The following is a 25,672-nucleotide window of genomic DNA, read 5'->3' as shown; positions in this document are numbered from 1 at the left end:
TCCACGGAAACGATGGTGAGGGGCTAGGAGGGGCTAGACGTCACTGAATCTGCAGTCAAGCGTTTTAAAACACCTGCTAAAAAAATTATGATAGTGTAAATTTAGGCTACTTGAGTTTTTAAGGGGTTAGGCTTACGATACGTGAATTATGCACCAGACATGACTGCATGCGTGAAATGGCAGTGTTCAGGGGCAACTTGAGGATGTTAGTCAGCCTCATATAGAGCTAGTCCTGAAACAAATCACATGAAGTTGGAGTGCTAGAACTCTCTATTGAATAGACTACATCAGTGATACTCAAATGGCGCCTGCCGGCCACATCTGGACCGCGAGCCCATTAAGAAATGTGAGTGCATAAGAAATATGTCAAAAACAATATATGTCGAAACATCTGCTTTATTTTTTTCTGGTCCTTACAGAATAATATCTCGAATTATCTCAAAGAAGTGTGAACATCAATTCAATAAAACCGAGTTGTGAATCAAACTCTAATATGGTTGATGTGCACCTCACCGAAAAAACAAAAACAAAAAAACAATTCAAAATACAAACGCAAAACACACTTTCAACGATTTCAAACTAATAAAGTGTTTTTTTTCCACTGCAACTTTGATTCGAAATAGATCTTTATCCTTTTAACAAAACCATCATCTGAGCAACAAAAACACCAAATATTGTTCATAGGATTGACAGTCATAAAAGCTTTAACAGAGAAGGATATGTTACAAAATTAGATTCTGATAAATAGGTAGGCTACTGTAAACACAGAGAAAAACAAAATGCAGAAAAAGTCAATGACGTGGCATATTTCGAAAAGGGAATATAAAAACGGTAATACTTTCAAAGAAAGGTGTTCACATTATGATATTCATTTGAATATTGAACAAGGGGTGAGAGGTGCACAATTAACAGGCTAACCTAAATTTATAACCTGGACTTTGGAGCATGACTTATGCTATAGAAACAAATTAGCTTAAAGTGTATGCAAAACATTTGTTAGCAAAGTATTATGATAATAGCACACTTTCTATGAGGCGCACACACATTATACCTTATAAGTGCATTTATCTAGCCTGGGTACCAGTTTCTGAGGTCATTTGAACTCGACCAAAACAATGGGAATGCCATGGAAACACGTGGGGGAAAGATGCTGTGGGGGAAAGATCCCTAATCTCCTCATTGTCCAACAGCAACATTTGTCTACATTTAGGCTATTGTTTATATGTGTATTTCACACTATGTTTGGGGTAAAAATCGGAGTATAATGCTTGTATGGATGTCAACCCCAATACATGTCCATCATGTCATGATCATAAATCAACTGCATTACAGTTCAAAACGACTTTGACTAATGTCACCGATTTCTGTATGCTAACTTAGCTATACTACCAGTTTTTAGGAATGCCATTTAGCAATTAGTAGTCACTTCTAAACCTGAAAAGGGACAACTGGCCTAAATGTTATGCAGCGAAAAGAGCCAAATATATATACATCGGACTTGAGTAATCACATTGTGGGCCTGTTACAATACATCAATCATGACGGATTTGACAAATATCCTTATTGCTTATTACTGATGAATGTGTTTTTATTTATTTATTTCTGCTTGCATTTTGTATTTATATTTTGATTTGTGTATTTTCTGTATTGTATGTAGTAATTCATGGCTCCTCTGTAAAAGAGACCTCGGTGTCAGTATCACTTCCTGATAAAATAGAGGTACAAATATATACATAACAGAACCAGTCAAAAGTTTGGACACACACACTTATTCAAGGGTTTTTCTTTATTTTTACTATTTTCTACATTGTAGAATAATAGGGAAGACATCAAGACTATGAAATAACACATATGGAATCATGCAGTAACCCAAAAAGTGATAAACAAATCAAAATATATTTTATATGAGGTTCTTCAAAGTAGCCACCCTTTGCCTTGATGACACGTGTTACACACTCTTGGCATTCTCTCAACCAGCTTCATGAGGTAGTCACATGGAATGCATTTCAATGAACAGGTGTGCCCTGTTAAAAGTTAATTTGTGGAATTTATTTTTGCGTTTGAGCCAATCAGTTGTGTTGTGACAAGGTAGGGGTGGTATACAGAATATAGCCCTATTTGGTAACATACCAAGTTAATATTATGGCAAGAACAGCTCAAATAAGCAGAAAAATGACAATCCATCATTACTTTAAGACAAGAAGGTCAGTCAATTCTTTGAAAGTTCTTTGAAAGTTTCTTCAAATGCAGTCGCAAAAACCATCAAGCGCTATGATGAAACTGGCTCTCATGAGGACCGCCACAGGAAAGGAAGACCCAGAGTTACCTCTGCTGCAAAGGATAAGTTCATTAGAGTTAACTGCACCTCAGATTGCAGCCCAAATAAATGCTTCACAGAGTTCAAGTAACAGACACATCTCAACACCAACTGTTCAGAGGAGACAGTGTAAATCAGGCCTTCATGGTCAAATTTCTGCACAGAAACCACTACAAAAGGACACCAATAAGAAGAAGAGACTTGCTTGGGCCAAGAAACACGAGCAATGGACATTAGACCGGTGGAAATCTGTCCTTTGGTCTGATGAGTCCAAATTTGAGATTTTGGTTTCCAACCGGTGTTTTTGTGAGACACAGAGTAGGTGAACGGATGATCTCTGCATGTTTGGTTCCCACGTGAAGCATGGAGGAGGAGGTGTGATTGTGTGGGGGTGCTTTGCTGGTGACACGTCTGTGATTTATTTAGAATTCAAGGCACACTTAACCAGCATGGCAACCACAGCATTCTGCAGAGATACGCCATCCCATCTGGTTTGCGCCTAGTGGGACTATCATTTGTTTTTCATCAGGACAATGACCCAACACACCTCCAGGCTGTGTAAGGGCTATTTGACCAAGAAGGAGAGTGATAGAGTGCTGTATCAATGACCTGGCCTCCACAATCACCTGACCTCAACCCAACTGAGACGTTTTGAGATGAGTTAGACCGCAGAGTGAAGGAAAAGCAGCCAACAAGTGATCAGCATTTGTGGGAACTCCTTCAAGACTGTTGGAAAAGCATTCCTCATTAAGTTGGTTGAGAGAATGCCAAGAGTGTGCAAAGCTGTCAAAAAGGCAAAGGGTGGCTACTTGACGAATCTCAAATATAAAATATATTTTGATTCGTTTAACACTTATTTGGTTGCTAGATGATTCCATATGTGTTATTTCATAGTTGATGTCATCACTATTATTCGACAATGTAGAAAATAGTAAAAATAAAGAAAAGGTGTGTTCAAACGTTTGACAGGTACTGTATATATATCCACTTTGTTGAATGTGCACCAGTCGAGCATGTTTCTATACCCCATGGTCTGCGTTCCATTGACCTCTTAACTGCATTTATGTCATATGCCAAATGTTTAGCTTATATGCCAAATGTTTGGCATATGACACAGAGTACAAGGAGTGGAATGTTTGCAGAAAGACACTGGTACCCAGGCTAGCATTTAACTCCATACACTTACAGTGCATTATAATGCATATTATAAGCTGTCATAACTCCAAGTAGTTATAACATCCTTATAATACATCACTATGATGCATTATAATACCAATGCGTGTGTGCCTCATAGAAAGTCTAGAATTTTTTACAACATAATAAGGCTATAAAAGGGTTAATTGGGGCACACTGCGAGTTGAAAGTACTATCACTCCATGTAATTAATTGATCTGCAAACCTACACAAAACTTGTCTAAATACATTCATGTCAAATGTCAAACTTAAGATTTTAGAACTGCCAAATTAACATATTTGGGGAATATTACATTTTAAAGTTTAAAACATTTGTAATAACAATTATCAATATAATTCAAAGCTTTCCAGCATGAGGAAGACTCAGTTGCCTTGGTCCATCATGCCTCAATAGTCTTATACACCTGATGGGCGCCGATTTCAAGTGTTTCCCAAAACACCATCTAGAGTTTTGTAAGAATTTCAGCCAAGGATGTCAAAGCAAAAGGGAATATAAATGTGTAACCACACCACCAGTGAACCACATACTCTATAAACACTGGAGTGCATTGGTGGTGGTGAATTTAATGAACACTATTCACGTTCCTTCAGCCGTGCTTGGCTTCACTTCTTACTGGACACCCTCTGGCATGTCAAAGATTCTCTGTAAAAGCACCTCGTTCTCGTCGAGGTCACCCAGAGAACCTGTACTTCTATTCATGGTCCTTCGATCCAGATTCACTGATTGGTCACAGTTAAAGCAATAGAAATAGAATCCCTAGAACGGGTACGACCCTCAGACCATTGCAGTTTGACTGTACCCTTAATATGACTGACATGGAATTCTATTTCTATGGTTCAAGCATGTGCCAGTAGCAGATTAGAGCTCCATCCTGGACTGAATGTGGCCCTCATCCTTTTTAACAGACACTATTTTAGACTATTTAGAAGCAGCTCAGGCAAAAGGAGGCATAATCCTAATTTGAGATCTGCATGCATAATTTTACCTCCCACAAATATCACATTGACATCAATGACTGATTTATGTGAATGTCTGAGTTACATCTTTCAAATTGGGATATGGCAGATGTTTTGGACATGAGCAATTGGGTGCATCTCAATTGTGTAGTGACTCCCTCTCCTTGTCTCCTTTCCTCATCCTCACTGAGCTGAAAGAATGGGAAAGGTGTAAGCTGATTGCAAGACTTACCTTATCATTTGATATCTGTGCCGATAGAGAGGAGACAAGGAGGCTTGGAGACCAATTCAGACTATTGAGATGCACCCCTGGTCTGGAGGATTTTCTTCTGCACATCCTGGTGCTTCCTAAAAGGGCCACTGGGGCCAATCTAGAGATATACAGATCGACCAACACTCTGCTGCCAAGTGTCAAGCACCATTTGTGAGGTTAAGCTACTGTTAACGGCTGATGTATATCGTAATATGTATGTCTGCATGAATATCTGTGCGTGTGCTGACCACTGTTACACATTTGTAATCATAAATATCGAATGACAGTATTTATAAGAGGAAACAAGAAAACATCCCAGTCAAATCCTCGATGAAAGAACGAGGAGCACACCAAACCATACATCCAATGTACCTGTAACTTTCATTACGTACACCTCACATCCACTCCACGCCGAGTTAACTTTTTCAATGTGTCTAAGGGACGTCATGGTAGAAATTCTTCTTACACAACCATGTAGAAAATTACACTGAAGTGAGGCAATTGCAATAATGTCTTTGTATAGGATATTTAACGGTAGGCCACAACACAACATCAGAGGGCTTCCTTCATGAAGAAATAAAGTTGTGTATATTTCCTAAAAACATTCCCTCTCTTCCTTGTTTATTTTGATCAAAAATCTAGCAAATTATCATCCATCAACTAGACACGTCATAACCACAACAAAAATGAACATGGCATGTTTTGGCCTTGCCCTCTCATCTCATAACACCTTATACAATATCTGAGATTTTGAAGTGCAACAAAAATATCAAAATACCAATTTCCCCCCAATCCTCATACAAGAAATGACACAAAACAAAAGAGTGGAATATGCACAGGATTAAAAGGAGACGTTAGTATGGGTTTACTAAAAGCAAGGTGTTTGAGTCACTATGTGGTGGAGCTCACTGCCTCCCAGGAATTGCACAGCCTCTTTCAAAGTTGCTACGTTGTCTAGCCTACCAGGTACTAAAGCAAAGGTAGGCAGGTCATGAAATGTGTACAAAGCTTTAAGGCCAATAAAACAGAGTATAAGTCCTAGCTTTGGGAGTTTAGTGTGATTGAATAAAATCAACCATTATTTAGGATTTACCAGTATGAAATCTTTCCACCACCCCAATGCCATGGTTCTGTAATAATAATACTAATAATATTAACAATAAAAACTTTCTCTACTCTATCTAGGTGGCAGATCCTATGGAATCTGAGTGAAATGTGATATATCCCGAGGCTGATGCAGAAGGTGAGCTTATAAAACTATTTGTGCTCCCTTTACTGTCTCCCGTAGTTAGGTGCTTGTGTCCCCCCCAGTCGGGCCCAGCTCTGTGGGCTCCTGTCCTGCTGGGCCTGTGAGACGAGTGCTCCCCAGTCCGCAGGCTTTGCCCCGTGGGGACTAGTTCGCCTTGGTGCTTCCCCTCCCGCCGGTGCTCACGGAGGGAACCTGAACGGCATGCCCTGGAGCTTTCCCCACCGCACGCCCTGTCTGCCCTGTGTGAGCCATCTGGTGACCCTCCCCGACTACAGCTCCTGCCATGCTGCGAGAGGCGCCGCAGGGCATGGGGCTCACGCTCAAAATCGGTGAGCGGGAAATGCGGGTACAAGATGATGTGCTGCTCGTAGACGTCTGGGATGAGGGAAATGGTGGAGGTGCGGCGTGGGCTCTTCATGGGACTGGGAAGCGGGGTCTCATCGATAAAGTTGATGACCTCGTCGCGGCTAAAGCAGCGCAAATCCGCCTCCTCGTAGCGCTCGCCACCGCTCACCCGCGGCAGCTGCTTGAGCATGTGCCCGCTATCCTCTGAGCGCCGGCGCTTGCGGTGCGGGTGGCTCTCCTCGTGGTAGGAGACCGGGTTGCTCCTGCGCCTCTCGTGGCGTGGCAAGCTGGAGTTGTAATGGACCAACCCCATCACGTCCTCCGTGGAGCCCCAGTGGTGTAGGTAGGAGGGGATCTGGCCGCTGGTCCACATGTCGGTTTCGTCGTGGGAGAATCTTCTTGTAGGGGGTACCTGGCGCAACACAACACACAGACCAATAACATCAGCTTGTATGGAGAAGTTTAGGCCTGGATAATATGCATGTGAAAATGGCTATACATTCATACATCTCAATGAAAAAACAACAGCAATACATTTTGTTTCTCTTACTGCTAAAACTACAAATGCAAAGTTCTTTCAATTATTTGGTGTTAAACATTAGGCTATTTTCTAATCAACTGTTGTCTTCTCTAACATGAGTCATTAATACAACTCAATTAACACATCTTTTTTTTGAAACTATTATGACAGTAATACAGCACTACTATAACAACTAACTTGTCGGGCTAAATGCCATTCTATTCCAAATTGATACTCACATTCCACATTGTTCTGAGAACTAAGTAGGAGAGACATAACGTCAGCTTTTAGTATGGGTTTGTCAATGAGAAGATACACAGCACAAAACTAATATCAGAGTGCCACCATGTGGTTTCTTTTGGTAAATGCAGAAATGAAACAGCAGACTATACAGTAGCGTTGAGTGAGAAGTTTGACCAACAGGGGGAAGCAAAGCACGAGTAGTAGTTGAAAATGAGGAATGACAGGGGAAGGATGGGGAATATAATCCCAACGAGATGCAACATGGCAAGTGAAAACGTCTGATTCTGTAAATATTAGCCATTTGAGAATTGCACCAACAATTCTTAAATGGAGCCACGTGTTTATGTTATTTAAAAAAATATATATTTATTGAATTGTATTGACAAATTGTAGCACCCCAAATAGTAGGCAACAATGTGTAGTTAATATATCTGTTTCAATGACATGACATGTATTTAGTTGTAATAAACACATTTATTTTATTGATAATTATTTATTGATAATTATTTTCCATTATACAGTATTGACTGCTGAAACCAATTACACACTGAGTGCACAAAACATTAGGAACACCTGCTCTTTCCATGACATAGACTGTGAAGATAAAATCCAGGTAAAACCTATGATCCCTTATTGATGTCACTTATTAAATCCATTTCAACCAGTGTAGATGAAGGGGAGGATGCCTTGAGACAATTGAGACATGGATTGTGTATGTGTGCCATTCAGAGGGTGAATGGGCAAGACAAAATATTTAAATGCCTTTGAACGGGGTATGGTAGTAGGTACCAGGTGCACCGGTTTGAGTGTATCAAGAACTGCAACGCTGCTGGGTTTTTCATGCTCAACAGTTACCCGTGTGTATCAAGAATGGTCCACCACCCAAAGGACATCCAGACAACTTGACACAACTGCGGGAAGCATTGGAGTCAACATGGGCCAGCATCCCTGTGGAAGAACGCTTTCGACCCCTTGTAGAGCCAATCCCCCGATGAATTGAGGTGGTTCTGAGGGCAAAATGGGGTGTAATTCCTAATGATTTGTACACTCAGTGTATAAGATGTACTATTTAGACAAAACAGAATCAATGGTTTAATGAGTCAATGTGGTGAAATGATAGCTACTGTATACATCTCTGTTTCAATAACTATCCAAAAATAGAATAGACTCGATCCTACTAGAGAATAGAATGAGCGTGACTATCAACAAGAGACTGAATCAGGAGATCAAATTTCAGTCTATATCATATCATATCATAGGCCCATAGATTTCATGGCTGGGCCTACTAATTTCAAGTCCAAGTTGCCAGATAAGAAACTTCTGCCAACTGGCAGCTTGTTATAATAAATAAACCATTTATAAAATAACATGAATATTTGATGTCTAAATCTAAGGGCTACACCTCCTGTGTGCTAATTTCTTGTTAGCATTACACTGTGCTGTGTTACGTGTGATTTTGCTAGCGGCTATTTGCTACATGGAGTAGTCGAGAGCCCAATTGGGTGATTGTTTTGCAAAAAGAATGGAACAAAGATGACACAGTGGTAGATGTCTTGCGGGGGTGACCGTAAATCTGGGTTGTGTCAGGTAAAAGGGCCATGGCTATTCTTAGTTTAGGTCTCCAAATTCAGTCTTCAAAAGCCTTTATTTTCTCTCCAATACTGTAATTATGCTGCTCTTTTAGTTCATTTTTATCTGGGCCACACGACTGCACGCACACACACATTGTGCGCATACTCGCACGCACAGGCGCACGCACACGCGCACACACACACACACACACACACACACACACACACACACACACACACACACACACACACACACACACACACACACACACACACACACACACACACACACACACAGTTGTGGTTTGGTTGTTTGTGAGCTCTTGAAGACTGCATGTTGGGAGAGCAGCATTGGGGTTCATAAATAATATGTCAAAGAGGAGCATTTCACAGCTCTACAACTGACTTGCTCTGAGCCTGGAGTCAATAGGACTCAATTGGAGTCAATGGTACTCAATAGGAGTCAAAAGGACTAAATAGCATTAGCACGAGCAAGCGTTTGCATTGTTTTAGCAGAGTGGTTCAGTCAAGGATATTGGAAGTCAGGATCAGCCCTACCACCTCATACTATTCTGGTATTTCTATGTTTAACTTGTGATACTACGATGAATAGGTTGGAGGTCTGTGAAAGACCCACCTATAAACATTTGAGAGATTTATCTACAATGAAGGTGAAAACAACTGATGGTCATATTTGCCAAACATTAGTCAGCCAGATATGTGCTTTTTGACCTTTCAATGCCATGTCTAGATAGGAAATATCAGTTAGCAAAATGTAAAATGATTCCAGCAAGATCAAACAATAAGATAGATATTATAGTAGGCTGAAGGGCCTCTTTCACCATGCACATTGTTATCTGTATTTGAAGTGAAAAATCAATCAATTGATGAAATAATAAAAATCAATGGAAATATACCTGCAAATACTGCATTTTATCTTCCTGTAGTTGCAATGGATACCCTTGTGGGACCCCCATTTCTAAGGTTGAGAATTCGTACTTGGCAATACGGTCTACCGTCATGATATCAGCCGCGGAGCTATAGTCATATGGTCTGTCATATATTAAGTCCGCATGAATTCCTCCATCTTGGCTGTTTTCTGCAAAACGCAGAAAAGCATACGCGGCGTCAGGATTAAAGACCAACGTACTCAAAATACACAGACAGACAGACAGACAAGACGAATAGATAATAGAGACAATTCATCTTTCTCTTTTTTTCTCTCTTTTTTTGGGGTGTCCGCTGGGGTTCCTAATCAAACAGGAGTCACTGTAGCCCTCGAGGCCTCGAGACATTCTTGCACTTTGAGCCTTAAATATTTTTTTTAAATTAATTTTTTAAAATAAAAAAAATATTCTAGTATGAACCATTAAGTGTTATATATGTTTTTATTCAGAATAATTCAGACTATCACGATATATTATAAGTGCATTATTGCCACAAAATTAGTTGTTTTAGTAGTTAAAAATTAGTAGTTAACTCGTGGCTTTTTATTTGTCTTTGTGGCAATCACAGATCTATGCTTTTGTGAAAATAATTTCCGATATTGTTGTGAACTTAGTCTGAAGTGTTTCGAATAACAGGGAACATAACACTAAGTGGGTCATTATGGTGTAGATTGTGACTAAATGATTGTGAATAAATTATCTCTGCAACAAGATGGCAAAAATGCCCTATGGCTCAGAGGGTTGAACAGTGCATTTGAAAATAATCACTGACTGAAAATCATGACTGTGGGCGTTTACCGAATAGAAAAATACAAAACAACTCCTTCCAAATTCAGAGACCCTGTCCAGAAATAATGATATTAATCTTTCAAAAACTGGGGCTTATCGTGAGAACCATAATACTACAAATCAAAGGAATACTTTCAAGTAATCATTTTACATACTGTATAACTTGTCAGGCAAATTTAGGATCAAAAGAAGAATTGCATTCGATTCAATGAGAGGTCAATTGGAGATCGGTGTAAAATGCTGATCTTAGGACAAATGTTGGCCGGTAGGATGGAGGATGAGATTGGCTATTTGCACAGGCAGCATAGCATGCAAGTCAGTAGCTTTGGAAACAAGAAACAACCCTTATACATACAACTGTATTGTGATATACAAGGCAAGCCCTCTGAAAGATAAATAAACGCTAGCAACATTAAAATCACACAGAAAATACATTGTCCTACATTTGAGCTTTTTTGCCTTATGCTAAACAATCAACATGGATGGACATATAGAAAGGGAGATTATCAAAAGGTGTGGGAGTTAGAAAGAGGGGTGAGGGGAGATATCAAGTTGAGTTTAAACAATTTCATTGCAAGAAAAGGCAAGTTATTTCACAGGGTTCATTTCAATTCGCATATTTTTAACATTGAGGATTTTTTTCGTGTTTCTTCTTATTCTGATCTCATATCAATATAGAATAGTTCATCATCTACCCAGTCCACAATTAACAAACTATAGGGGCTATTACGTTTATCATGTGACCTAACTTTAATGTTAATTAGGGACCAAAACTTGGGTAAGTGTCTGTGTATTCCTGAATTGTAAATATATGTATCCATTGGATCACTAAGCCATTTTGGTTTGTCAAAAGTACCTCATTTGCATAATCGGAGGGAATAGTGTGAATGAGATCCCTTGTGGTGTCTAATAGGCCTACAGACAACATGGACAGGAACAGTTTAGTGCATTTCCAAAAGACTATTGAGTCATCCGGCAGTATCTGTTTACACTCATACGCTGACATTAGTCCAAAAAACTTGATAGGTGTGCGCACAATCATGCCTTGATGTATATCATAGATTTAAGAAAAAGGCATACCAGAATCTCATAGGATTGGAAATATGACCATCGTGCTGAAATGTACTACGCTTTTTATCTAGTTAAAGTCCTTCAGTATTGGTTTGGTTGTAATCTTCATAAATCCTCTCTCTTTATTTCTGCGTCTTGTGTCAGGGTGTTCTAGGCCAGGGAAGATTTCACAGTTTGACCGCATTCAAGGGAAACAAAGTCAAATTCTGCAAGGAAAGTATGTGCTTTTCCAGCAATATCTTGTAACAGTCCGATGGCATAGCATATTATTCACTCTTTTTAAATGAGCCCACTAAGAATGAAACCACAAAATGTGGCTGTAAGTCCTTCCTACAGACACTTTTTGTTTGGTCACTTCCTCTCCACTTGGAGAAAAAGGTCAAATGATAGGTCACATGATAAATTAGACCACATCAAATTAGACCGATCACATAAGGACCCCCGGATGGCTACATATGACCACATTAAAGGAAAATGATATATACTGAATCAAATCTAGCGTTGTAAGCTGAACAGACATCACTCTCAAAACAAGATCTCTCCAACCCTGCTCCCGGAGAACCTTCTAGGTCTGCTTATTTCAGTTTAAGTTTATCTACAATCAATCAAGCTCAATTTGTGAATTTTACTACTTTCGACAGAACATCACCATAGACCTACATGGCGCACCCAATGTAAATCAATTGCCCGATTCAGAATTCAAATCCAGTTTTATATCTTCTGAATCCATTCACAGATGACTATCAAATCATCCATTCATAAATCAACCAAGGCGCAAGCTAAGATAGTGCCCAAGCCCAAAGGTGAGATGCCAGCAGTGGCTCCAGGACTGGGGGTTGCAGACCTCTACCCTTATCCCCCGGTTAATCAAATGCCCACAGGTCCTATGCCAGTTCTCCAGGACCAGACTTCCAGACCTCTACCCCCTACCTCTTACCCCCCCTCATGTTATGAAGTCACCATAGCCAGGGATTGGAGGGGGTAGATGGTGGACAGATGGAGCCTGGCCTGCTCCACCTCCCCCTCCTCGCCTGTTTTACCTTCGTCCACGTCGTCGTTGGACATGATGGCCACACACTTCTCCCAGACCATGCGCACGTCTGCGCGGTAGCGGTCGCACGCCCACAGGAACATGGGCAGCAGGATGGACTGAGCGATGGAGCACCACAGCACGCACAGCACCATCCAGCTGTAGGAGCGGTCGTACTTCAGACTGGCAAAGCTCACCACCTGCATGGGGAGGGATAGAGGGAGGAAGGGAAGATGGGAGGGCACAAGGCATAGCCCAGTCAACATCAAGTACAAAGCGAAACTACTACAATACCCAAGCGGAGGTGTTTCCAACAGAGCAGTTTATGTTTACATCTCAAGAAACACCAGCAGATAAGTGTGTCTTTGGTGCCTCTCCCTGAACAAAAGTGTATGGTATAGTATAGCATATTAGAGTAGAGTATAATATAGTATTGTGTATTCCACGACCAAAGCGTGTGCTCCTTTTCACTGGGCCTTGACACAGGGGCGAAAATCTGATATCAACTTTGGAGGGGACAATTACATGAAATTTTCTCAAGAGCAATTCTTGAGGGGGACACCAAAAGTAGTGCTGTAACACATAGCCTACATTGTAATATGGTAAATGTATATTGAGGAACCAAAGAAATAAGGTGTTTGCCGTACTCCTAACTACCGGTACCCAAAACTACACAACTAGTCACAACAGCAATACCATTGCCTTTAACAAATCTTAGTTCAGTCACCAGTTTAAGTTGAGAGTGGGAGTATCCATGGCATTTTCCAATTATGTTCCTATTTTAGAAGTAAAAAAAATGGAGAACCTTTCATAATGTTGCCAAACAAAGACTCAACAAACTTACCTGAGACTCCCTGTCTCTGCCAGTCTGTCCCTGCATATCTGTCCCCAACTCTGCTGTCTTTGTGCCATCTGTTGCCTGCTCTGCCTAATGACATCATTGTGAAACATTTCCATTAGAATTTCATTTCTTTCTTATGAACATTTTATCAACTAGTCTTTGAGATATTAGGCTACTAGGGTTCTTACTATGTGTTTTGGTGTATTGAAAAATACTCTGATGTCCGTCTTTTATTTTTCTGCCATTTTTCTACCTGGCTGGCTACACACACAGTGCGTAGGTTATTTACAGTAGGAGATGGGCTTCTATCATCTTCAATCATTCTATTTGGGCTTCGATCTAAAAGGTAGCTAGCAAATGTGAAACGGATTCAAATGTCAAGAGTTGACAGCTGTATGAGTTCACCATTTACACAACATATGCTGCAACCTTTTGTAATTTTAATAGTTTGTTTCATATTGGCTGGCTTCCAACAATAGCTGAATTTGCAAAGCTAGCGAGCACCAATTCAGTTTCAGTGGTGTTTGCTATAATCTTTGCTACCCGGGTTAAATAAAGGTGAAATAAAATAAATAAATAAAAGTTCCCTTGCGACAATTTAGCTTTTGCAACGAGACCATTAAATATATTTAAGACAATGGTAGAAGAGAGTGTAGTTCTGTTCAGTTTGTATTTCAGTTTATCGCTAACCTTATCACAGGGACTTTGAAGCACTAACTTACATCTGCATGCTGATCTTGGAATAAATTGACGATAGCAAAGATTCCATCTTTGACGACGCCACATAAATGGAATAGGTACTAGCTAGCTTAATAGTTAATATTTGCGCGCTAGCTCTGCATATTCAGCTAGTGTGTGTGCGCGATTGACTGGATTAACCTCACGTCAGTTACGTGCATTGAGTGCCTTTCAGACAGTAGATACGACCTCTCTGTTACCTAGCAAGCTAAGGAACTGGCAGTGGATCAAACCATTGTGAGGCAAAGGGTGGGGGTGTCGCAATCTTTTGAAACTTAAAAATGCGCTATTAAGTGTCTATAATCAGCACAATTGCTTTCATTGTATATTATGAATATTATTTAAATTACATAGTTATGTTTCAGTGATATATTGGGGGGGACAAATCATATTTTTCCCAGGATGGGGGGGTCGTGTCCCCCCCGTCCCCCCCGGGATTTCCGCCCCTGCCTTGACACTATAATCAAATTGATTAATTCAACTAATTAACCAGCCTGAGCAACAGGGCATAACATTTACATTTCGGTTCACCAGCCACTGTGGCAGGTAGATTTAAGTAGATTTAAAAATCTACCAGCCACTCAGTTTTTTTACCAGCCAAAATACTATTTGCCGCTAAAATTCCACCAACAAAACAGAAAATAAACGGATGAGCAAGTTTTGTAAAGTAAAAATAAAAAAAGATTTATTACTAGTAATAATTAACTAATGTGGTATATTGAATAATTATACTTTTTGTGACATAAGTCTTTTAACCAAAATATCACAAACATTTTTACCTGCCCCTTTATGGGCGGGAGGTTGCCGTGGTAGCGTGACTCCAATTATGTTTGTGAAGTTGAGTCTGATTAGTAGTTTAAGTGTCTGATTAAGTGTCTTCTCTTCCCTAGCAGTTGAATCTCAAACAGAAAAACAACCTAACTTGTGCACAAAACAATGTAAATAGCCAAGAAACACGAGGACAAAGTCGCACTTCGTTTCAAGTACTTCTAAAAATGAGTCTTCCACTCAGCTCTTCATGTGCGCAGAGGCCCCGGCCAGGCAGTGTTGCAGCGCAAGGTGGAATAGGCTATATAGGACTCATAGTTCTTTGACTTTGTACGATGAATTTACCAGCTATCAAACAAAATGTCGGAAATACTTTGAAAACCAGTGCAGCATTTATTTTACTATAAATGTGATCATGCATGACTATTTTTATTCACGAAATACACATCTTACCTGCCAATGCCAAAATCTACCCGCATTTGGCAGGTGGCGTGTGCTAAATTTTAGGCCCTGCTGAGCAACGTCCCTGGTGTCATGAGTCAACTTCAGGAGCACAATGGAGGGTACATCAATGAGCCACTCGATTAGGCCAATTAGATAACTCTCAACCTAATCTACATCTTCATTAGATGTAAGATACTGCAGGGTTTTTCTGGATAAAAAGGGGATTAAGTGGTGAGCGTGACAATGGGCGTGGCAATGGGCACAGTCGGCACAACAACATATATTTTTTAATGTTTTATTTTTAAAAATAAAAATTCTGCAATTCTATGAATTTTTCCATGGAGCCAAGATACACTATATATAAGAAAGTACACTACACGGCCAAAAGTATGTGGACACCTGCTACAGCTAGCTAGCACTGCAGTGCATAACATGTGGTGAGTCGTTGACTCAAAGAGAGAGAAAGAAAATAGTTTTGAACAAATTCATTTCTTCTTAAATGAAGGAGAAGAGAGAGAGAGAGATATTTATATATATTTGTAAATATTTATATATTTACAATTTCACTTAGTTAGCCGAATGCAGATAGCTAGTTTAGCCTACTCAAACACCCGGCTCAAACAGAGAAGGATGCTATGTTACCTAGCTGGCTATGGCTATCCAACACTGGAACTATTCCAAGTCAAGGTAAGTTTTTGGTTTTATTAATTTATTGCCACCGGCGCCTGCCAGTGTAACTTCTAAACTGCTTGCTAACTGTACACTGTACTGCATGATTGTAGCAGGTTTACTAACGCATTAACTCTAGTAGCTATGTTGACTATGACATTAGCTAATATGGTGACAATGCTGTAGGCTGTGTGTAGTGGTTATGACATGAAGGTTTGGCTTGGAAAGTTTTTTTTGCCTGGTCACATACAGCTGATGTGTTGTGCATTGAAGTCCACAAGCGAAGGGAAAAGGTGAGAGGAGGAGTTATCCAACAATCAAAAGGATCATGCTGTTTGTATGTGGCTGTCACGTCCTGACCAGTGAAAAGGGTCATTTGCCATAGTGATGTTCAGGGCATGGCAGGGGTGTTGTTTTGTGTGTTTTGGGGTTTGTTTGTTTCCAGGGGAATGTGTTCTAGTTTTCATTTTCTATGTTTCGTTTTCCAGGTTTGGTCGAGTATGGTTTCCAATCAGAGGCAGGTGTCTTTCGTTGTCTCTGATTGGAAGCCATACTTAGGCAGCCTGTTTTCCTTTGGGTTTTGTGGTTGGCTGTTTTTCGTATAGTCGTTGTACCTTACGGAACTGTTGTTTGCCGTTTGTTTATTTTGTTTAAGTGTTCTCTCATAATAAAAGAAGATGAGCACTCAACACGCTGCGCCTTGATCCAATCCTTTCGACGCTTGTGACAGTGGCTGCTATGAAAGTGAACTGTGTTTGAGTGTGATCAGCGGTGTATTCATTCTGTCGATTCTATTGAAAAACGATTCTTAAATGGAGACAAACAGAACAAAACGGGGATAAACATACCTGAATTTGTTCAATAGAAACTCTCGTTTGCAACTGATGGACTAATGATTATACCCTAAATCAGCTAGATGCTGGCAAGATTGTGCAAGAAGGTTTGAATGTGTCAGTGTCTGTCACCTTGATTACTCAGATTTCTCTCGACCTGTGCACCTACGCTGTAAACTTTCATTCATAGGCTAGGTTGTAGCAACCTCATGATGGGTATCGGGGAAATTCTAGTATCATGTAGTAGCCCAAACCTATGGATGTTACATTGAACTGGGTGAATGGATTGTGAATGACAGTCATCCAATATGTTGTAATAGAAATAAGCCCCTGCTCATAAAAAAAATAATCGTCTTCCCTCTTCTTAAACGGCACTGACCGCCCCTGGATTCTACATATTCTGCAATGTAGCTGAGAGAACATTTGCTGTTTTAAAGATAATTTCCTGCAATACTATGCATTTTGCCATGGCTAATGCTGTGTTCTTTTTCTCAAACTTAATACCAAATTAAATTCTGTTAAATGAATTGTTTTTGGAAATTTCAATTCCCCTGACTGTTTTATTTTGGCAGTTCGGACTTAGACGTTCTGTAAAAATGCTTAGGGGGCCCGCCTAAGGGTTTCTATGGCAGACAAATCCCTATACTGTACACCGAAAGCCAACAGACCACCCAATCACAATGAATCAAGTCAACAAAATCCTCAGAGGACAGGCTTATTAGGGCTTACAACTAAATGCTCAATCAAGTTAATAAAATGAAATTCACATTTGCCTTTGAATGCACAATCTGTGAGATTTCCCCCATTCAATGTTCAGTTCAATTCAAATAATGATTGTTAAAGACTGTAACACCCTATGAGCTTAGTAAACTGTCATACCCTATCATAAACAAAGGATGTACGCCTATTACTCCTTCGTTGTTGTATTTTGGCATTTTAGTTTTTATAAACAAACAACACAATGTATAGCTTTGAAATACGTTTAAAACCATCATGTCGATCTCATGGACTGTCAGTCCTTCCTTGCACCGATAGATCAGTCTATGAATTTGAGAGGGGTTACATTAAACTCAGTTCCATCCCTCTAAGCTTACTCAAACTAAAGTGGCAGGGTCAGGCTGTTAAAATCACAGATTGTGCCTTTAAGCACCATAATAAAGGTACCGACATGTCTCCCCTCCAGCGTCTACACTTGGTTGACCTCTGAGTGGGGAAGTCACAGTTCATCTCAACACAAGGCGATACAGTCAGATTCAGAGAGACAACATGAGTGTATAACTATCATCATCACTATCATCACACACTCTGCATGTACCATCATACTATATACTAGCCTGGCCAAACAATGACACGGAGTACAAGGAGTGGAATGATAGCAAAAACAGACTGGTACCCGGGCTAACTCGCTACTTAAGGTCGCTGTAGTGTATGTTTATCCCTGTTTTGTTCTGTTTGTTTCCATTTAAGAATCGTTTTTCAACAGAATTGGCGGAATGAATACACCCCTGATCACACGCAAACACAGTTCACTTTCATAGCAGCCACATACAAACAGCATGATCACTTTGATCGTTGGATAACTCCTCCTCTCACCTTTTCCCTTCGCTTGAGGACTTCAATGCACAACACATCAGCTGTATGTGACCAGGCGAAAAAAACTTTCCAAGCCAAACCTTCATGTCATAATCACTACACACAGCCTACAGCATTGTCACCATATTAGCTAATGTCATAGTCAACATAGCTACTAGAGTTAATGCCCGAGCTGACAAGGTAAAAATCTGTCATTCTGCCCCTGAGCAAGGCAGTTAACCCACTGTTCCCCGGGCGCCGAAGACGTGGATGTCGATTATGGCAGCCCCCCGCACCTCTCTTACTTGTACAACCATCATTATCATTAGCATCCCACTCTACATGGATAACCATCATCATGCACTCTACATGGATCAATGGATCCATCCATCCGTCTTAGTGGGAGGGGTGAAATACAGTAGCATAGCAATTGCGGAAATCTACTAAATGCATGTATTTCTCAGTTAAAGTCCATAGAAATATAATGGATGAATGTTGTATTATAACTGCCCTTGCATTTAAATGGCTCATTATTCCAGGTCACCAGGGAGTGGCTGGAGATTTGTTGTGCTTTAGTAGGCACACTGGAAATACGATCCGCTTTAATCATTTTAAGGGTTTCTGTTGCACACACACTTTAGTCACAATTCTTTGTAAGGAAATGTTACGGGCAGAGGGGCATCACTCAGAGATGAAGTGTCGACACCAGGAGAGGCATAAAGCCAACAGATAAATCCCATTTAAAGGTTGCTTAAGAGCACACTTAACGATTGTTCACATATCGTATAACTGGGCCTATTCTGTATGTGTGTGTGTGTGTGTGTGTGTGTAGGGGGGGGAATTGTGTGTGTGTGTGTGTGTGTGTGTTTGTGTCTGTGCGAATGTGTGTGTTTCACCAGTCTCCACTGGTATGTGGTGCAGGTCAAAAGGGTGAAACTGTGTAGAAGGTATATGGATCCCACATGACATTAAGGATGAAGTGGCTGAGAACAGTAGCATTCAAGGTCACATATGGAATATAGAGGGGTTTAAACAAAGTGTTCATGAAATTGTCCCCAGCCACTAGTATAAATAAATTCATGGGTCATAACCAAAAGTGTGCTCTCTGTCTCGCTCTCTCTTATCGATTTCAAACAGCTGGACATGGCCAACTGGTTTACACATATAAATACTACCACTGCTATCTCTCTCTTTCTCTTTTGTATCTCTCTTTAGCTCTCTCTCGCTCGCTCTCGTTCTCCCTTTTTCTCTCTCACTCCAGGGGGAGATTATGTGACGCAGTAAACGAGGAATACACAGATATCATGGAGTGCCTCCATAAATCACACACACACACACACACACACACACACACACACACACACACACACACACACACACACACACACACACACACACACACACACACACACACACACACACACACACACACACACACAGTATACTGTTGTGTATGTGTGTGATAAAACATAAACTCTGTCTACTGCTCCACCGAGAGTCACAAAAAATACTATACCAGTTTATCTTTCAATACTATAGGTGTCCCCTCGATAAGTATGTGCAATAATCCTCATATACCAACTCTGATGCCTTTGGTTAAATCTCTATTAGTAAGTACAAACGCCATTATAAATCAATCAATTGGCATCACCAGCCAATGTCCTGGAGCCTTCAATTGTAGCTTATAAACTGATCACACGATCAATTAAGTTGGATTGACTTGTTAATTGGGTAGCAAAGTCAAATAGCATCGCCTGCCTGGCTATACAGCAAGCAGTGTGATCCAACCATTGCTGACCTGAATTCAGTAAAGGGAAGTATACCAGGAATCTATTAACAGAACAATGGAATTGATTCCAATTAACATTGGAAATACTGATGAAGCTTGGATGCCCTGGCCAATAGTCAGCGCCAAAGAACTTGGTCTAAGCTTTATGCTGTCTATTGATGGATATAGGCCTATGGATATTACAGTAAATACCTGTTTATATATATCACGATATATGCCTGTAATTAATTGATGTCATGATATATGCCTGTATTCTTAGATATCACAATATATTCCTGTATTTTCACAATACAGTACATGCCTGTATTCATGAATGCCACAATATACTGTATATTGTCCAATTTCATCGTTCCACAATATTACAAGCTGTCTGCTGGCCCAAACACATGTGTACCAGATGCTGCTCTAACACTGCTGCAGCCTCTATAGCCTGTAGCCCCAGTCACGCTCATTAGGTTCCAAATGGGAGCAAACATTCTCAAACGTCACTGTGCCACCTGAACTTGTCCAATAAGAACACCAATAAAGTATTGTCCTACTGTCCTAATGGCAAAGATAGGGGGTGGGGTCTCTCCCTCATAGACCTCCCTCATAGACTTTGCCTTCCTGGTTCCTGGCTCCTTGCATGGTCCCTGCCTACTACCACCAGTCCCTCCTATCCTATCCCTCTGAGCACACCCACCACCGACTCAAGTCCGCATGATAACCCAAGAAAACGGCTCACTGAAAAATGGATGAGAACCTGACAGTGGAGCAGGCAAGCTGATGAATATAGAACAGAGTAATAGAACTCCTACACCCACTCACTTAAAAGAGGAGTGTTTTCCTAGAGAAAAAAGGCATTAACCACAACCTCTCTCCTTTAAGCCAAAACAACCACAATCATCCCAGGTTCTTCAGGCCTTCTTGGGAACTTGGGACTCTCTGATTATGAGAGTCGGCTTAGAGTTGGTCATTTTGACTTGCGCTCTTATGAATTCAATCACTCTCGTCTCCTCAGCTGCTGTAGTCCACAAGAAGAGATCATTAAAGTCAGTAAGGCAGGGACCACGGTGCATTCATCCTAACGCCATTTTGTTCCACTGTATAATTACTCAGTCTGGGCACATCCGTGGACATGGCAACAACACAACCTGAGCCACTGTGTGTGCGCCCGCTCAAATCAAATCAAATTTTACTGGTCGCATACACATATTTAGCAAATGTTATTGCGGGTGTAGTGAAATGCGTGTGCAATAACATCTAAAAATTCACAACAATACACACAGATCTAAACGTAAAACAATGGAATTAACAAACATGTAAATATTAGGACGAGCAATGTCGGAGTCCGCAGTATAAATATATATATGTGATGGGATGTATAGACATTATGGACAGTATGCGGATAGAATATTTAGTATATCTGTATAATATGTAAGATAGAATAGTATATATACAGCAATAGTTGAATAGGATGGCATTGACAGTAAACAGTTTGTAATTAAAGTGACCAGTGTTCCATTATTAAAGTGACCAGTGTCCATGACTATGTACATAGGGCAGCATCCTCTAAGGTGCAGGGTTGAGTAACCAGGTGGTAGCCGGCTAGTGACAGTGACTAAGTTCAGGGCAGGGTACTGGGTGGAGGCTGGCTAGTGATGGCTATTTAACAGTCTGATGGCCTTGAGATAGAAGCTGTTTTTCAGTCTCTCGGTCCCCGCTTTGATGCACCTGTACTGACCTCGCCTTCTGGATGATAGCGGGGTGAACAGGCATAGGCTCGGGTGGTTGATGTCCTTGATGATCTTTTTGGCCTTCCTGTGACATCGGGTGCTGTAGGTGTCCTGGAGGGGAGGCAGCAATATTCCCTCTAAGCTGCATGTGTATGCACAGTAGCCCCGAGACTGCCGCGCAGCTCCCCCGAGACTGCCGCGCAGCTCCCCCGAGACTGCCACACAGAATATATCAGCAGCACACAGAGAGAAGCACGAGATTGAACATCATTCAACTTTCTAGAACAGTGGTCACCAAGGGTATCTATAGGCTTGTGTTGTTGTTATTATTAGCAGCTTGGTTCTTTTTTAATATCAAGGAATATTTCACAATATTTCACTGAGACTGACCATCAGATGCAGACACGATCAGCCCAGTAAAATAAAAATTAAAAAGCTAATGATTCAAATGTATGCTCATTCAGCTGTGCTTCACAAGTAATACAACAACGGATCCATTAACAGTGTGATCATATAGCCTACCTCAAATTTTTAAATATAATCTTAAAAAATGACCCGAACAACAATGCATTGGCAGGGCAATTCAAGCAAAGCCAGTATGCAGGGAAGGTGTATTGGGCCTATATCTTACTGCACAAACGTCATTCCTACAGTACTGTTTTAAATTGGTTAATGTTGCATAGGCATAGGTTTTTTAAGTCATGTTCCCAAAAAAATATGCATCGGAGTAGGATTCTATTGCGTTGACACGCACTACTCAGTCGTATTCTACACAGACCGGTGCAGCATAAACAATCAGCCTATATGAAAATAAACCATTGCCATATATGGATCTGTGCCATTTACTTTGAACTGGACTGTGTTTACAGCATGAGTGGTAGTGAGTAGATGTGCTTGTTTTGAGATCAAACTGAGAGCTGCAAAGAGCCACATGTGCACATTTTGTTCATATCCTTTGCTAGTTAGTGAGTTATTAGCCCAGTTACAGATAATTTGTAGTCAGCAATTGGGGAGTGATTACTTCTTACAAGAGCGCAAAACATGTTCATTTCTAGACATCTTTGAAAAGCAAGTCAGGTAAAGAAGTTTTTTTGTCTTAAAGGGGCAATGTAGTATTTTAACAAGTGGAGGACTGAAGGACAAGTGGATAAACAGGTTAATGTCAAGCCCTGTATCCCCCCCCCAAAAGGTTCATAGAATGTAGACCTACATTGAACACCACACATTGGCTTCTACTGTAGGCTGAATTATAGAACAGCTATTTCCATGGTAAAATGTTATGGGATGCATGTTCAACATTGTTTTTGATGGTAGACTGTTCTGGTAGGCCTACATTATGATCAAATATCCATAGTAGCCTACTTGACCACTGTTAAAACTGTAACTTAGCGGGTACAGCCTCAGTGTTCACAGTAAACGTGTGTTGGAAGTTGCACAGAATTTTCACAACATTCAAGTTTGCGCTCAGCAGACCTGAAATTAGCTCATTCCAGGGAACATTGGCAGGCAGTGTGCCCCCGGTGATGCGTTGGGCAGACCGCACCACCCTCTGGAGAGCCCTGCGGTTGCGGTGGTGCAGTTGCTGTACTAGGTGGTGATACAGCCCGACAGGATGTCCTCAATGGTGCATCTGTAAAAGTTTGTGAGGAGCCATGCCAAATTACTTCAGCCTCCTGAGGTTGAAGAGGCGCTGTTGCCCCTTCTTCACCACACTGTCTGTGCGGGTGGACCATTTCAGATTGTCAGTGATGTGTATGCTGAGGAACCTTAAGCTTTTCATTTTCTCTACTGCATCCCCGTCGATGTGGATGAGGGCATGCTCCTTTTGCTGTCTCCAGAAGTCCACGATCAGCACCTTCATTTTGTTGACGTTGAGGGAGAAGTTTTTTCTTGGCACCACTCCGCCAGGGCCCTCACCTCCTCCCTGTAGGCTGTCTCGTCATTGTTGGTAATCAGGCCTACTAATGTTGTGTCATCTGTAAACTTGATGATTGAGTTGGAGGCATGTGGGACTACGTAGTCATGGGTGAACAGGGAGTACAGGAGGGGGCTGAGTATGTACCCTTGTGGGGCCCCTGTGTTGAGGATCCGCGTAGTGGAGGTGTTGTTTCCTACCTTCACCACTTGGGGGTCGGCCTGTCAGGAAGTTCAGGACCCAGTTGCACAGGTAGGGGTTCAGACCCAGGGCCCCGAGCTTAATGATGAGCTTGGAGGGTACTATGGTGTTGAAGGCAGAGCTGTAGTCAATGAACAGCATTCTTACATAGGTATTATTTTTGTCCAGATGGGATGGGGCAGTGTGCAGTGCGATGGTGATTGTTTGGAGTGGGATCTAGGGTGTCAGGTAAGGTGTAGGTGATATGATCCTTAACTAGCCTCTTAAAGCACTTCATGATGACAGAAGTGAGTGCTATGGGGAGATAGTCATTTAGTTCAGTTACCTTTGCTTTCTTGGTACAGGAACAATGGTGGACATCTTGAAGCAAATGGGGACAGCAGACTGGGATATGCTCTGATGACGCTGCTAGGGATGCCGTCTGGGCCGGCAGCCTTGCGAGGATTAACAAGCTTAAATATCTTACGTCGGCCACAGAGAACGAGAGCCCACAGTCCTCGGGAGCAGCATGCGTTATCCTCAAAGAGGGCGAAGAAGATGTTTAGCTTGTCCGGGAGCAAGACGTCAGTGTCCGCGACATGGCTGGTTTTCCCTTTGTAATCCTTGATTGTCTGGAGTCCCTGCCACATATACGTCTCATGTCTGAAACGTTGAATTGTGACTCCACTTTGTCTCTGTACTGACCTTTTACCTGTTTGATTGCCATACGGATTCTCAGCAGGTCGACTGCGGCTAACTGAATGATCCGACATTTGAACTGCCGCTGCTAACCAACGCAATAGACATTATGATTGGGACAGTTGATGCCGAATTTGGCCTTGTGCCACCCACCCATTTCCTAAAGGTTTCGAATCCGGAGTTGTTGTGTGGATGGATGGTGCTTAGTCTGCTTACTTGTGTGATGAGAACAGCGCTAAACCAAAGAGTGTGTAGAAGAAGAAAAAAACCTGCTGACAAAATTCAAGGTCATTAACGAGCAAGGAGGGAGAGTAAATTGACAGGCTACGCAGATGTCTACTGCTAACAAACCACGAGAAGTACATGACATAGTACATTAGCCATAGAGCAGCATTAACCCTAGGGTACAGACTTCTCTCTCCTATGAAGGAACACTCATAAGGTCAGCGAAATGGCTCCAGAAGCTGTATGTGATGCCATTTGTTGCAACACATTGGCGATAAATGGCAACAACCATTGATTATCACAAGGGTTTACTGTATGTCCCCTGCAATGCTACAAAACACTCTGTTGGGTAGAGCAGTCTTGCACAATGAGATGAGGGGGATTCCCGCCACACGCACGCATATGCACGCATAGCCACTTTTCTCTGCCCCCTAGTGTGATGTTTGGGAGCAACTCTTGAAGGGCACTGGAGCAGAGACACTCACACTCACACACACCCTGCCTCCCTCACTTCCAGAGCTACTTAAAGGCCCAGATGAGCTGGGTAAAACGTTAAAGTTAATTTAAATAATAAACTAGTCTTATAGGAGGCCCTACGGGGAACATTAGTCTACTAATTAACGATGGTGACCACTTTTTTTTACTTTTTGCATTTACTTCACACTGGCCCACACTGAGCATACTCTGTTCATGCTCCGTTCTCCTGCGAGGTAGCTCATTTCTATGGTGTTTTGAAGTCCTCCTGTGCTGACTCAAAGTGCATCCTCTTCCTTCCCATCTGCTTCAGCCCTACTCCCT

General features: G+C 41.3%; 1 protein-coding gene across 2 annotated transcripts in view; it reads right to left on the bottom strand.

Moving 5' to 3' along the window:
* Positions 1-4,055: 4,055 nt before the first annotated feature.
* The window catches only part of gpr153 (G protein-coupled receptor 153), a 53,963-nt gene continuing 32,346 nt past the window's right edge, over positions 4,056-25,672 (bottom strand). Inside the window, exons 4-7 of one of the 2 annotated variants that reach the window (XM_014146172.2) lie at positions 12,497-12,686; positions 10,741-10,770; positions 7,075-7,094; positions 4,056-6,727 (exon numbers count right to left, since the gene is read on the bottom strand). In XM_014146172.2, coding sequence (XP_014001647.1) covers positions 5,903-6,727; positions 7,075-7,094; positions 10,741-10,770; positions 12,497-12,686 — 1,065 coding nt within the window. In that variant the 3' untranslated portion in view covers positions 4,056-5,902. Of the gene's footprint in view, positions 6,728-7,074; positions 7,095-9,566; positions 9,749-10,740; positions 10,771-12,496; positions 12,687-25,672 lie in introns of both variants that reach the window. The other variant, XM_014146171.2, reaches the window with a different exon arrangement.

This window comes from Salmo salar, chromosome ssa15, assembly GCF_905237065.1.
Source record: "Salmo salar chromosome ssa15, Ssal_v3.1, whole genome shotgun sequence".
Lineage (NCBI taxonomy): Eukaryota > Metazoa > Chordata > Actinopteri > Salmoniformes > Salmonidae > Salmo > Salmo salar.
Note: the sequence above shows the minus strand (reverse complement) of the source record. Positions and strands in the feature narration are given on the sequence as shown.